Source organism: Rhododendron vialii, chromosome 10a (assembly GCF_030253575.1).
Source record: "Rhododendron vialii isolate Sample 1 chromosome 10a, ASM3025357v1".
In the NCBI taxonomy this organism is placed as follows: domain Eukaryota; kingdom Viridiplantae; phylum Streptophyta; class Magnoliopsida; order Ericales; family Ericaceae; genus Rhododendron; species Rhododendron vialii.
In genome coordinates, this window is record NC_080566.1 from 31,346,604 (window position 1) to 31,358,190 (window position 11,587).

At 39.2% G+C, this 11,587-nt stretch overlaps 1 protein-coding gene across 1 annotated transcript; it reads left to right on the plus strand.

The window, feature by feature from the left end:
- The first annotated feature begins 1,799 nt into the window (after nucleotides 1–1,799).
- LOC131303819 (probable inactive receptor kinase At5g10020) lies at nucleotides 1,800–11,236 on the plus strand. The gene is made up of 4 exons (XM_058330846.1): nucleotides 1,800–2,484; nucleotides 3,233–3,682; nucleotides 7,143–8,819; nucleotides 10,424–11,236. Exons 1-4 carry the CDS (start codon nucleotides 2,034–2,036, stop codon nucleotides 11,002–11,004), a joined length of 3,159 nt encoding a protein of 1,052 aa, XP_058186829.1. The 5' UTR covers nucleotides 1,800–2,033; the 3' UTR covers nucleotides 11,005–11,236.
- Nucleotides 11,237–11,587: the final 351 nt, after the last annotated feature.

An 11,587-nucleotide genomic window follows, 5' to 3' on the forward strand; every position in this document is an offset into this window, starting at 1 on the left:
CAAACTCAACTCCCTTGCTCCAATCCAAAAGCGAAGAATAATTTGTCCAATTTAACGGCGTTAGCGAAGCAGTTAGCAAAAAAGAAACAAACACAGAGTGCCGAGTGGGGCCGTCAGTCAGTGCAGAGAGAAAGAAGACGGAGTGGGGAGGGGGTTGGGAAGTGCTTTACAGACTGTAGTTAACTCAGCTCCCACCAACCACCTTCTTCCACGTCTCCTTACTGTTTATTTTTAACCTGATTAAAATCCTTCTTTTTCCGGGTAAAAAAAAATAAAAATAAATCCTTCTTTAAAATATTACTACTAGTAACTACTAGTAGTAGTAATAGAAAGCTGATTCTCTCTCCTCTCCCTCCCAAAAAGAAAGAAAAAACCCTCTCTCTCTCCCAATACTCGTTTCGGATTGACAGCATGTAACTCTCTCTCTCTCTCTCTCTCTCTCTCTCTCTCTCTCGGATTGACAGATGTAACTCTCTCTCTCTCTCTCTCTCTCTCTCTCTCTCTCCCACTGCTCGTTTCAGAGTGACAGCATGTAATTACTGGACGTGAATAAATCACACTTGACCCCTTCAAGTATGATCCTTTTCTTGTTATGGTCCTTGTTTTATATTTCTATAATTCATCCTCTGTCCAGTTTATATAAATTGTTCCAAGTTTGATCAACGTGACACTGCAGTGGTTCTAGACAGCCCTTGTTCTAGTACCACAAACACTTGCACATAGAGGCTCATTTAAATTGATTGTGAGCACACACAATGTAGATACTTACACACACAAACTAACTCATACAGTGTGTATGTAGTTAAAGATTAATTGCATGACATTGTATGTTTGGAAGGAGTTATTTAGGGATGTAGCATGTCCTAAGTAGTATAATTCATAGCCATATATATTTTTGTGGGATTCAACCACTTAGCAAGAGCTTTTTTTTTTTTTGGGCAAATTTTTCATATTTTAGCATCAAAAGTTTATTCTTTTGCCTTATAGAATAACTTGAAAGACTTTTTTTTTTTTGTTCCCTTCAAGAGATCCTACAAACATAACTCTTCAAATGCAACACTAAAAATTGAAACTAAAAGACAATAAAAAGCAAAAGATAGAATAAGAAATTATACTATATTAACATCTGAAGGATGCAATTCTTCCTTCAAGTTTGAAAAAGTGAAAATTAAAGTATGAAAGGTGAGATAGTGCTTAAAGTACCTGTTGAAGCTTGCAAAATATGCCAAAAACTTTTCATTTACTTTGATAGTTGCGGTTTGAAAAGTCTGTTGGAGATAAAATAGCTTAATAAAAATATGTGAATAGAAGGAAGTTTGAAAAATAAATAGCCAAGAATAATGAATAATTAGGCTAACGATACAAAATATGAAAAGAATTACTAACAACTTAATCAAATTGAAAAAAAAATACTACACAATTAATAATTAACTGGGCTCATTTGGGTTTTCATCTTATTTGCTTTTGCAAAACTAATGTTTTGTTTGGAATTTGTGAAAAAGAAGAGAAAGGAATGAAAGATTTAAAATTTTTTCTCTCCCATTGTCTGATTTGGAAAAAAAAATAAAAATAAAAAATTGTGCACAATACAAATTTTCTATTTTTTCTTTTATTTTCTTCAAGTTCCAGCATAAATGTAATCGGTTTATATTTCTCCTTCTGCTAGTTCAAAGTTCAAACTAACCCGAACTTTGCAAACGTAGAACTTCAAACTTTAGGGACCGAAATGTACATCAAAACGCTCATGAGGGGTCTAAACGCATACATAAATACAAAACCCTTCTTCCTCTTTTATTCCTTTGCTGAGCTGCACATACACACACACTCTCTCTCTCTCCTTTCTCTTTCTCTCTCTAAAATGTCTCACTCCCTTCCCAATTCCCATCTCCAAACCCTGTTCCTTCCCCTCAGAATCTGCAACCTCTAGGGCTCCGAGTTTCCACACCTCCAAATCTCCCACCAAATGAGCCACTATTCCTAGGGTTTCCCCCCTCGCATTGCCCCCACCACCGCCGCCGCCTCCACCACCACAGATGCCTCTCACTCTCCTCCTCTTCCTCCTCTCTCTCCTCCACCCCTCCTCCGCCCAGACCACCGAACTCCAGTCCCTCCTCGAGTTCAAAAAAGGGATCCAAGACGACCCCCTCGACAAAGTCCTCTCCTCATGGGACCCCTCCGCTCCAGATCCAACTTCGTTCTACGGCGTCGTCTGCGACCAGGCCGGCAACGTCACCGCCATCGCGCTGGACGGGCTCGGCCTGGTCGGGGACCTGAAGTTCACCACGCTAACCGGCTTGCAAATGCTCGCGAATCTGAGCCTGGCCGGGAATGAGCTCACCGGCCGGCTAGTGCCCGGGATAGGGCAACTGACTGCTTTGCAGTACTTGGATTTGTCCGCGAACCAGTTCTACGGGCCGGTCCCGGCTCGCATCAACGATCTGTGGGGTTTGGATTACTTGAATTTGTCGTCTAATAATTTTACAGGTGGGTGGGGATGGAACTTCTTGTTGGCCTCCTAAGGTCCAAAAGCCATCTTACGCTTATGTGTTTGTGTGTATAAATATTTGTATATATGTACATTGTTGATTTGTAGCTCAAATGTATATGTTTGTCTATGCCTCTCTAATTATGCCAAAGAAACCCCCCCTCTAATTATCTATATATACATGGCTATATATATAGATAGAGCTATAGATAACTAGAGATAGGCATAGCTATATATATGCATATGACTGATATGAGCTAAAAATTCACAATGTGTTTGTGAATATAGATATATGGGTAATTAGATTTATATACATAGATATATAGACAATTAGAGAGATAGACATAGATATACATATACGTATGAGCTACAAATTCACAATGTGTGTGTAATAATAGATAGATAAATATAAATATACATATGACCTACAAATTCACAATATGTGTGTGTATATATATAGATAGATAGATATAGAGTCGGGCTCATATGGACGTTAATATAGATATACAATGGAGCTACAAATTCAGTGTGGCTGCCCCTTCTATGTGAACAAAATTTGGCATGGAATCTTTGGTATCATAGTAATTTGTCTTTAGATTTGGAAATAAGTTGAATTGCATAGTGATCCGTAGTTGCATTGATGTATCAAGAAGCTTATTTTGTGCGTTTTTCATTATTTACGTTTTGGTTAAGAGAAAAAAAAGTTCTTGAATGTTGGAAAATGCGGTTCGTTTTCGACATATGCAGGCTGGTATCCAAGTGGAATCCGGAATCTTCAGCAACTGAAGGTGTTGGACTTGCACTCGAATAGGCTTCAGGGAGACATTCAGGACTTCTTCTCAGAGCTTCGGAACGTGGACCACGTTGATCTGAGCTTTAACATGTTTTCGGGATCGCTTTCAATGGACGTGAACAACATTTCAAGTTTGGCGAATACGGTGTCGTATGTGAATTTGAGTCACAATGAGTTGGGTGGTGGGTTTTTCACTGATGAAGCAATTTCTCTGTTTCGGAACTTGAGGGTTTTGGATTTGGGTGGTAATCAGCTGACTGGACAGCTTCCTTCATTTGGGTCATTGCCAAATCTTCAAGTGTTGCGCCTGGGAAATAACCAGTTGTTTGGGTCGATACCAGAAGAGCTGTTGGAGACTTCAATTCCTTTGCAAGAATTAGATCTCAGTGGCAATGGGTTTTCAGGTAAGAAATTATTTCAACTTGTGAAATTATGTAATCTGAGTCCGTATTTTACCTTATTTCCTTGTTTGCACTGTGCATTAATTGAAATACAAAGAGTTAAGAATTTTTGGCGTATACACAAGCTTTGAGCCTTCGGATCCTATGAGCATTATTTCCTCATTCTTCAATTGTAGATGTTCTTGCATATGTGGAGCATTTACTCACTTTCTATTTTCCATACTTTTGGTCTGAAGTCGCTGACAAAATGTGCATGTTGTCTGTCCTTGACCCATATCGCGTGAAAAGTAAGGAGATTTGGGGTTATAATTGCGCCCAACATAAGGAAACTAAGATGGAAGCCTTTTCAATCTCTTTGTTTGGAGTGCTTCTTGTTGACGAACTCAATTTGGAAACCTTTTATCATACTCCACAATCTCTAGTTTGTCGACAAACTCAATTTGAAGTAATATATTACTTCGAATAAGACAGAGTGCTTGACATGGCAATGGCCAATGCTATACTCCATCGTGGCACATGTTCTAGCCTCGAGGTCATGAGAATCAGCCTCTAAGCAAAGAGTGAAGATACCTCTGGCTATCTTCATGTTGTAAGACCCTGTTTTACAGTGTGTGTTGTATGGTGTAGTCTAGTGGTCTAGGTTTGACCGTCTATCAAGTTAAAGGTCTTGCGAAGCAGATACGAAGTAATTATATCTTGGGAAGTGATTTTTACACTCCCCTATTATACTTTGTACTCTTTTTCTTGTACTTATTCACATGAGATTATGAAATAACCCTTTTCATATGAAGGGTAATTTCGTAATCCCACATAGTAAGACAAGAAAAGGAGTGAAAAATTCATTTTCCTTATATTTTTGGTGTATTGCTCGAATTTCATAGTATTTGTTGCGTCGGTTGTATAAACATGTGAAGGCACAAAGTAAAATCATCAACCATTGAAACCGTTATTTTCAAATATAGAAGTTCCAAAGGGCGAAATCTTAATTTCCTTCACCCGATTTAAGGAAACCCTTGGAAGTAGTTTAATGTATGATTTTCTAATCATGGACTAAAGGGGTCGAGGTGTTAGATAGTGGATCTGCGGGACATAAATGCTAATAGTTACGATGACGGATTTCTGTGGTGTAACATTGGCGGCAACTGGAGCTGTGAATTTGTTTCCTATGTTGCACCCTCAGGCGTGTACAGATCGTAGCATAACGGCAGTGGTAATTGGTAACCTTCCATTCATTAACGAAACTACGATAAGGATTGCGAGTCTTGCGACACTTTTGATAACGTGGAAGGGGTGCTTCGGCTTGTTAGGTGCAAATATATCAACTGGGTCGCGATTGAAGTGGCACAAGATGACAGGTGCGAAGGATTCATGGGGCTTTCTATTGAGTTTAAACAGAGTGTCCGTGTATGCTTGTTATGATTCTAGAGTGGATGAGAATTTAAAGCCAAGAGAGCTTTTTTGGTGCCATTGAGGGGTGAAGAATGCATGTTTGACCCTGCGTCTAGGGACTCTGGCCTAAGGTTCTTGTACAAAACCAAGGTGAAACCTCCTATAAGATTCTCCTATTGCTATCAAAACCAAGCTGTTCTAAGTTATCAAAAGCTAACGTACCTATCATTATCGTCAAATGCCCGCCGGTAACTTTATGAGATTTTATTTTGAAGGAATAGGATCATAACTACTGGAATCTTTACTTACCATTGCCAACTCCAACGTGATTTGCATTTTCACCCAGAGTGAAGCAATAGATGAAGTATATAAATCCCCTCAATAATTACCACCAAAGCGTACAACAGTAACTCATAGAGTGAGCAGATCAGGGACCTGTACGATTAGGTCAATGGTTGTGCTATTTTTCTCCTTTCAGTAAGTTGATATGAAATGATAAACAACCCTCACTGTGGAAATATCGCTGAATACTTTGGTAGTAACTTGCTCTCAGGAGATCAACAATACTACAGTACTCCAAGACACAGGTTGTTGCTATTTCTGTTCTCGATCAATATCCTCAGTTGAGAAGAAACTCTTCCTTTTGAGTTTTGGCATTTAATGAATGACAATGCAGTGGTTGGAATATTTTACTTCTGCAGTGAGGGATACGAAAGGATAAACAACTCACAGCAGAAAGATTGCTGAATTGGTAGTATCTTGTGAACAGTACTGCTTGCAGAGGACCAACAATACTACAGTGCCCCAAGCCCCAAGGTGTTGCTCCTACTGTCGGTCCTACATCAATATCCTCGGTTCAGAAGAAACTCTTTGAGTTTTGGTATTTCACGAATGACAATGCATACGGGATGCCAAAACTAGTGTTCTAAAATAAGGAATTAATCGGCGATTAATAAGCTATTAATCGCTGGCAGGGTCTATCCGATTAGGTTTGACCAACGATTAATTGCCGATTACTAATAAATATATACCGATTAATCCGATTAATCGCTCGAAGGTGGCCGACTGCCTGACTAACGCCTAGCGACTTTTAGAACATTGGCCAAAACATCTTTTACCTCTTCATTCCGCCTTCTCTTTTGCCCCTGCACCTTTGTGCATTTTCAAAGTTGCTTTCCTTAAAAATATGCACAATAAAACCATCTTGCAACCCTATGACCTTGGTGAACAACTCAATGTTTGTTGAGTTTTTGCACTGAGTGGCGTTATACTTTCTGTATAAAACTCCTCATATTTCAATTTTGAGCAAGGAGATTGTATGTATTGCCGTATTGGTATCTTGAAGCAAGTTACTTATGGATTCAAAGAAAATTGATAATGCTGTCAAATAGTTTTGTAAGATATTCACCAATGTTTCTGGGGTATTCCATAATATATATACCCTTTGACTGAAAGGATCAATTAAGCAATTATGCTTCATATTAGATTTACTTGTCTTGGATTAGTTTCATTGATATTTGCTGAATCTTGTTTCCCTTCGTTGTTATGACTTACCTTTTTTAGTCTATTCAATCCCTAGTTCAGGCTGCAGCCTCGCTGACCGATCTATGACTCTTGGTGTTGTTACAATGCGCCTGCTGCTTAAGGCTTGTTGAGTTCATAGTCAATTCGTCTGCTAGGTTCATTTCCATCGTTTTGCTTATGTTGGTTGCATATGATGCACTAAGTTTGGTTGCCCTCATCTAAAATGCTGGGTGTTGGTACATGTTCCTGAAAGTTTTTACTGTAGTTGGAATGGATGTGATTTGGATTGTCTGTTCAGCCTCGCATCCTCATTCCTATGCCCGTATTTGGTTGTTGTCACTAAATGTTTCACATAAGAGTTTTCCCTATAAAGAAAATGTGTTCTTTTAGTCATGCAATTTGAAAATTGCTTCCATGGTAACATCTATTGAGTGCCTTAATGTTAAAATCTTCTCTTGATGCACGCTATTGGAGATTGTTAATGTATTGAGCAAATGCTTTTCTGTATTGATTAAGTGTGGTGTCTAATCTTTTGCATGTGTGTGCACAGGTCCAATCAATGTGATTAATTCCACAACTTTGAGCATTTTGAATCTTTCATCGAATGTGTTTTCCGGTTCTCTGCCTTCTGTTGTGGGAAGATGTCTCATACTGGACTTGAGCAGAAATATGCTCTCTGGTGATTTATCTGTTATGCAAAGTTGGGGACCAGATTTGGAGATTCTTGACCTGAGTTCAAATGGGTTGTCTGGAAATGTTCCAAACCTGACATCTCAGTTCCCAGGGTTGACGACTCTCAGTATGAGGAATAATTCTTTAGTTGGTACCTTACCTTTTCTGTTTGGGACCTTTCAAAGGCTTTCTGTTGTTGATCTGAGTTTGAATGAACTTGATGGGCCTATTCCACCTAGTTTTTTCACATCAATGACCTTGACATACCTGAACCTTTCCAGAAATCATTTTAATGGATCTATTCCTATTCAAGGGGCAGGTGCAAGGGGATTGTTAGTTCTACCCTCTTATCCACAGATAGAGTCTCTCGATCTCTCTGATAATTTGTTAACAGATAACTTGCCACCAGATATAGGTAATTATGGTAGTCTGAAGTTGCTTAATCTTGCAAATAATGACTTATCAGGACAAATACCAAGTGAATTAAGCAATCTTAGTGGCTTGGAGTACCTAGATTTATCCAGGAATAATTTTTCGGGTGAGATCCCAAATAAGCTACCGTCAAGTCTAAAAGTTCTTAATGTGTCTTCTAATGATCTCCAAGGACCTATTCCGGAAAATTTGATAAAGTTCCCTCTCTCTTCTTTTCGACCTGGCAATTCCTTGCTAATCATTCCAATTGGCATGTCATCCCAGACTGACAATCCTACTCAAAATCAAGATTCGGAGAATCGTCATGCTTCAAAATCGAGTATAAGAGTAGCTATCATTGTTGCCTCAGTTGGGGCTGCTGTGATGATTGCCTTTGTTCTGATCGCGTACCATCGAACGAAAGTTCAGGATTTTCGCATCAGAAGTGGGTTTAGTAGCCAAACTGCTGACAGAGATGTTAAACTCGGAAGATTTTCTAGGACTTCTCTTTTCAAGTTCCCCACAAGTGTTGAGCCACCACCAACTTCGTCAAGTTTTTCCAATGATCACTTACTAACCTCAAATTCAAGGTCATTGTCGGGTCAGAGAGAATTTGGTACTGAGATTGTTGAGCATGTATCCCCTGAGAGAATTGTTACTCCTTCAGCATCTTTGGATCCCAATTTACACAACCCTGGTCAAGCTGTAGCAATTTCTGGAAGGAAGTCTTCTTCAGATTCCCCAGTATCTTCTTCACCTCGTTTTATTGATGCAATTGAACAACCTGTGACATTAGATGTAAATTCACCGGATCGTTTGGCTGGAGAGCTTTTTTTCCTGGATGTTTCACTAGCATTCACGGCTGAGCAGTTGTCACGGGCTCCAGCAGAAGTTTTGGGTAGAAGCAGTCATGGCACTTTGTATAAGGCGACTCTAGATTGTGGGCATATGTTGACTGTGAAGTGGCTGAGGGTAGGATTAGTCAAGCATAAGAAAGAATTTGCCAAGGAAATTAAAAGAATTGGATCATTGAGACATCCCAACATCGTTCCTTTACGAGCTTATTATTGGGGGCCAAGAGAACAGGAGAGGCTTGTTTTGGCAGATTATGTCCAGGGAGATAGTTTGGCCCTTCATCTTTATGGTAAGAGCCTTACTAAATTTCTCGATGATATATGGTTGTTAATAATTGCATCAGTGCCAAGTTTTCTAAATGGTTATGTTTAAGTTGTAATCGTGAAATACATTAATTAAGTTACTCCAAAACAAAGCATTTTTGTAGTTGTATTTTATGGAGAGTCTCTCTAACATGTGAATGAATAGCTAATGCAGGCAGTTTAAGTCGACTGATAGTTGAGGTTCCCAGTTTTATGATGTCTGACTTATCTGTTTGCACTACAAGTTGTTTCGTCAAACCTATGTGGGAAATATTTTTATCGCATGGTATTACTCGAAGATATTGCCTATAGTATGCAAGCATGCTTCTTGTTTTAAGCTTACTGAGGTTATGAGGGTGCTACTTTCATCTAGTCCTTTATCTGCATTGTTAACTTCGGTATTGTTTAATTTCCATCTTGTATCTCTCTTGGTTGTGAGTGAAATGTGACAATCATGTATTTGATAATGAGAATGGCAATGGTAAATAGAACACTGGTAGCAGTTATTTATTTCCTCTCAGCAGGTCAATACACTCATTAAGGACATGAAGTTCAAGATTGTTACATTTCCATGTAGAAGATCCTTAGACCCGCTGACCTATCATTAAATATAAAGCTGTTATAGAAGATGCATTGATATTAGAAGGATCCACACAGGGTTTCGTGCACACTCTATTCACTATGCATTTTGCATGACTCTAGTGCAATATTACAAGAAATCACGCGGCTCTTCTTTTTTTTTTGATAACTAAATATTTATATAAGGCATTAAGGGAATGCCGCCCGTGTACATAAAAGGCCGTAGACAAAAAGGCCCTATACAATACTATGTGAGATAAACAATTCAAACCAATCTACAAATCACACGGCTCTTGTAAAGAGTATTCGAGCATAGTATTTCTCTTGTTGAACTTCTATTTTCGTTGACCAGCCAAAATTTAGTGCTAGATACAGGGCTGATCATGCTTTCGAACTCCCAGCTTGTTAGTCATTGCAATCAAGCCTTCCCAAATCTTTCACTTCACCGATGTATTACTCTCAGAGTGCTACAGGGTGAGATATCGAACCATTTCTTGTAGGCCACATTTGTCATGGGCTTAAAACGAGGCAAGATTTAATGCTTTAACTTCCTGAAATCCTTCTCACTTCTCTAAACCAAATTTCCTTAGTATGTGGCAAGTGTTATGGTTTCCTTAGACGATTCTGACCTTTATTTGACGGTACAAGCATTAAGGTTGACCAATAGGCACGTAGTTTGGAAGGATGTAACTAGTGACAGTGCTGCAAACCCATACTTTTGAGGTGCTGCAGCATCATCGGGGTTTGTTCCTTCGGTAAAGTGAAGTTCCAAATTTGCCAGAATATATAATATAAGCGTGAGGGGTACACCCTCATCCCAGTAGCTAGCATTTGAGTTGAATTCTACTCTAGACCGTGTAATACCTTGTGGATGTAACTGGACAGATGTTTAGGATATCATGATGAGATTTCCTATAAATTGCTATTTGTTTTTACGTATTGTTTTCTTTTTGAACCCATCTGTTTCTTGTTTTTTTTTTCTTTGGTCTATCAACGTCTGTATCTTGTGCAGAGACGACACCTAGGAGATACTCCCGCCTATCCTTCACCCAAAGGTTGAAAGTTTCCATAGATGTTGCTCGGTGTCTGACTTACCTTCACGATCGAGGCTTTCCTCATGGAAACCTAAAACCCAATAACATACTCCTATCCGGCTCCGATCTGAACGCTCTGCTCACCGACTACAGCCTCCACCGCCTGATGACTCCAACAGGTATTGCCGAGCAGATACTAAACCTAGGTGCACTCGGATACCGAGCTCCTGAACTCGCATCTGCCGCCAAACCTATTCCGTCTACCAAAACTGATGTGTATGCGTTCGGAGTGATTTTGATGGAGTTGTTGACCCGGAGAAGTGCAGGTGACATAATCTCCGGCCAATCGGGAGCTGTTGATCTCACGGATTGGGTTAGATTGTGTGATCAAGAAGGACGGGGAATGGATTGTATCGATAGAGACATTGCCGGTGGGGAAGAAGAACACTCGACCGCGATGGATGGATTGCTTGCTATATCATTAAGGTGTATTCTTCCTGTAAATGAAAGGCCTAGTATCAGACAAGTATTCGAGGATCTCTGTTCTATATCTGTCTGAATTTTTTGTACATTTGTCTTGGAGTTAGTGTTTTTTCTTCTTCTCCTTGTTGATTTCATTTAGTTTTTTTTTTGGCTTTGTACCCTATTGGTTTCCGAGCCTGTTTTAATCTTGGGCTAATGTCTCATTCTTTTCTTTAATTTATGTGTAAAGAGATAGTTGATCCATTGATTGATTGATTGACAGTTCAGCTTGATCTTTGAAGTGAAAATATTGCAAATTCATTTCGTCATTGTTTCTGCTTCTGCCCTTAAATCAGTGTGCTTTAGCTGTTATGGTTAATCAAACCAACTAAATTATGCAAAATCGGACGCTCGTTGGATGTTGTTGGTTCATTTGTGAGTCTTTTCTGGACCTATTTTGATGATCGAAATTGCTATTTTTTGATCTCGTCGAGATCATTAATTGTGTCGAAACTTGTGTTGATTTCTTCCCTACTTAGGAAATAAAATATTGGGAACTGATTTTCGCGCTTCAAGATTTACTGCAGGCGCTCCACCTTTTTGTTTTTATACCAGCAACATTACAAACATCACAGTGTAAAAATAAAAAGGTGGAGCGCCTGCAGTAAATCTTAGAGCAC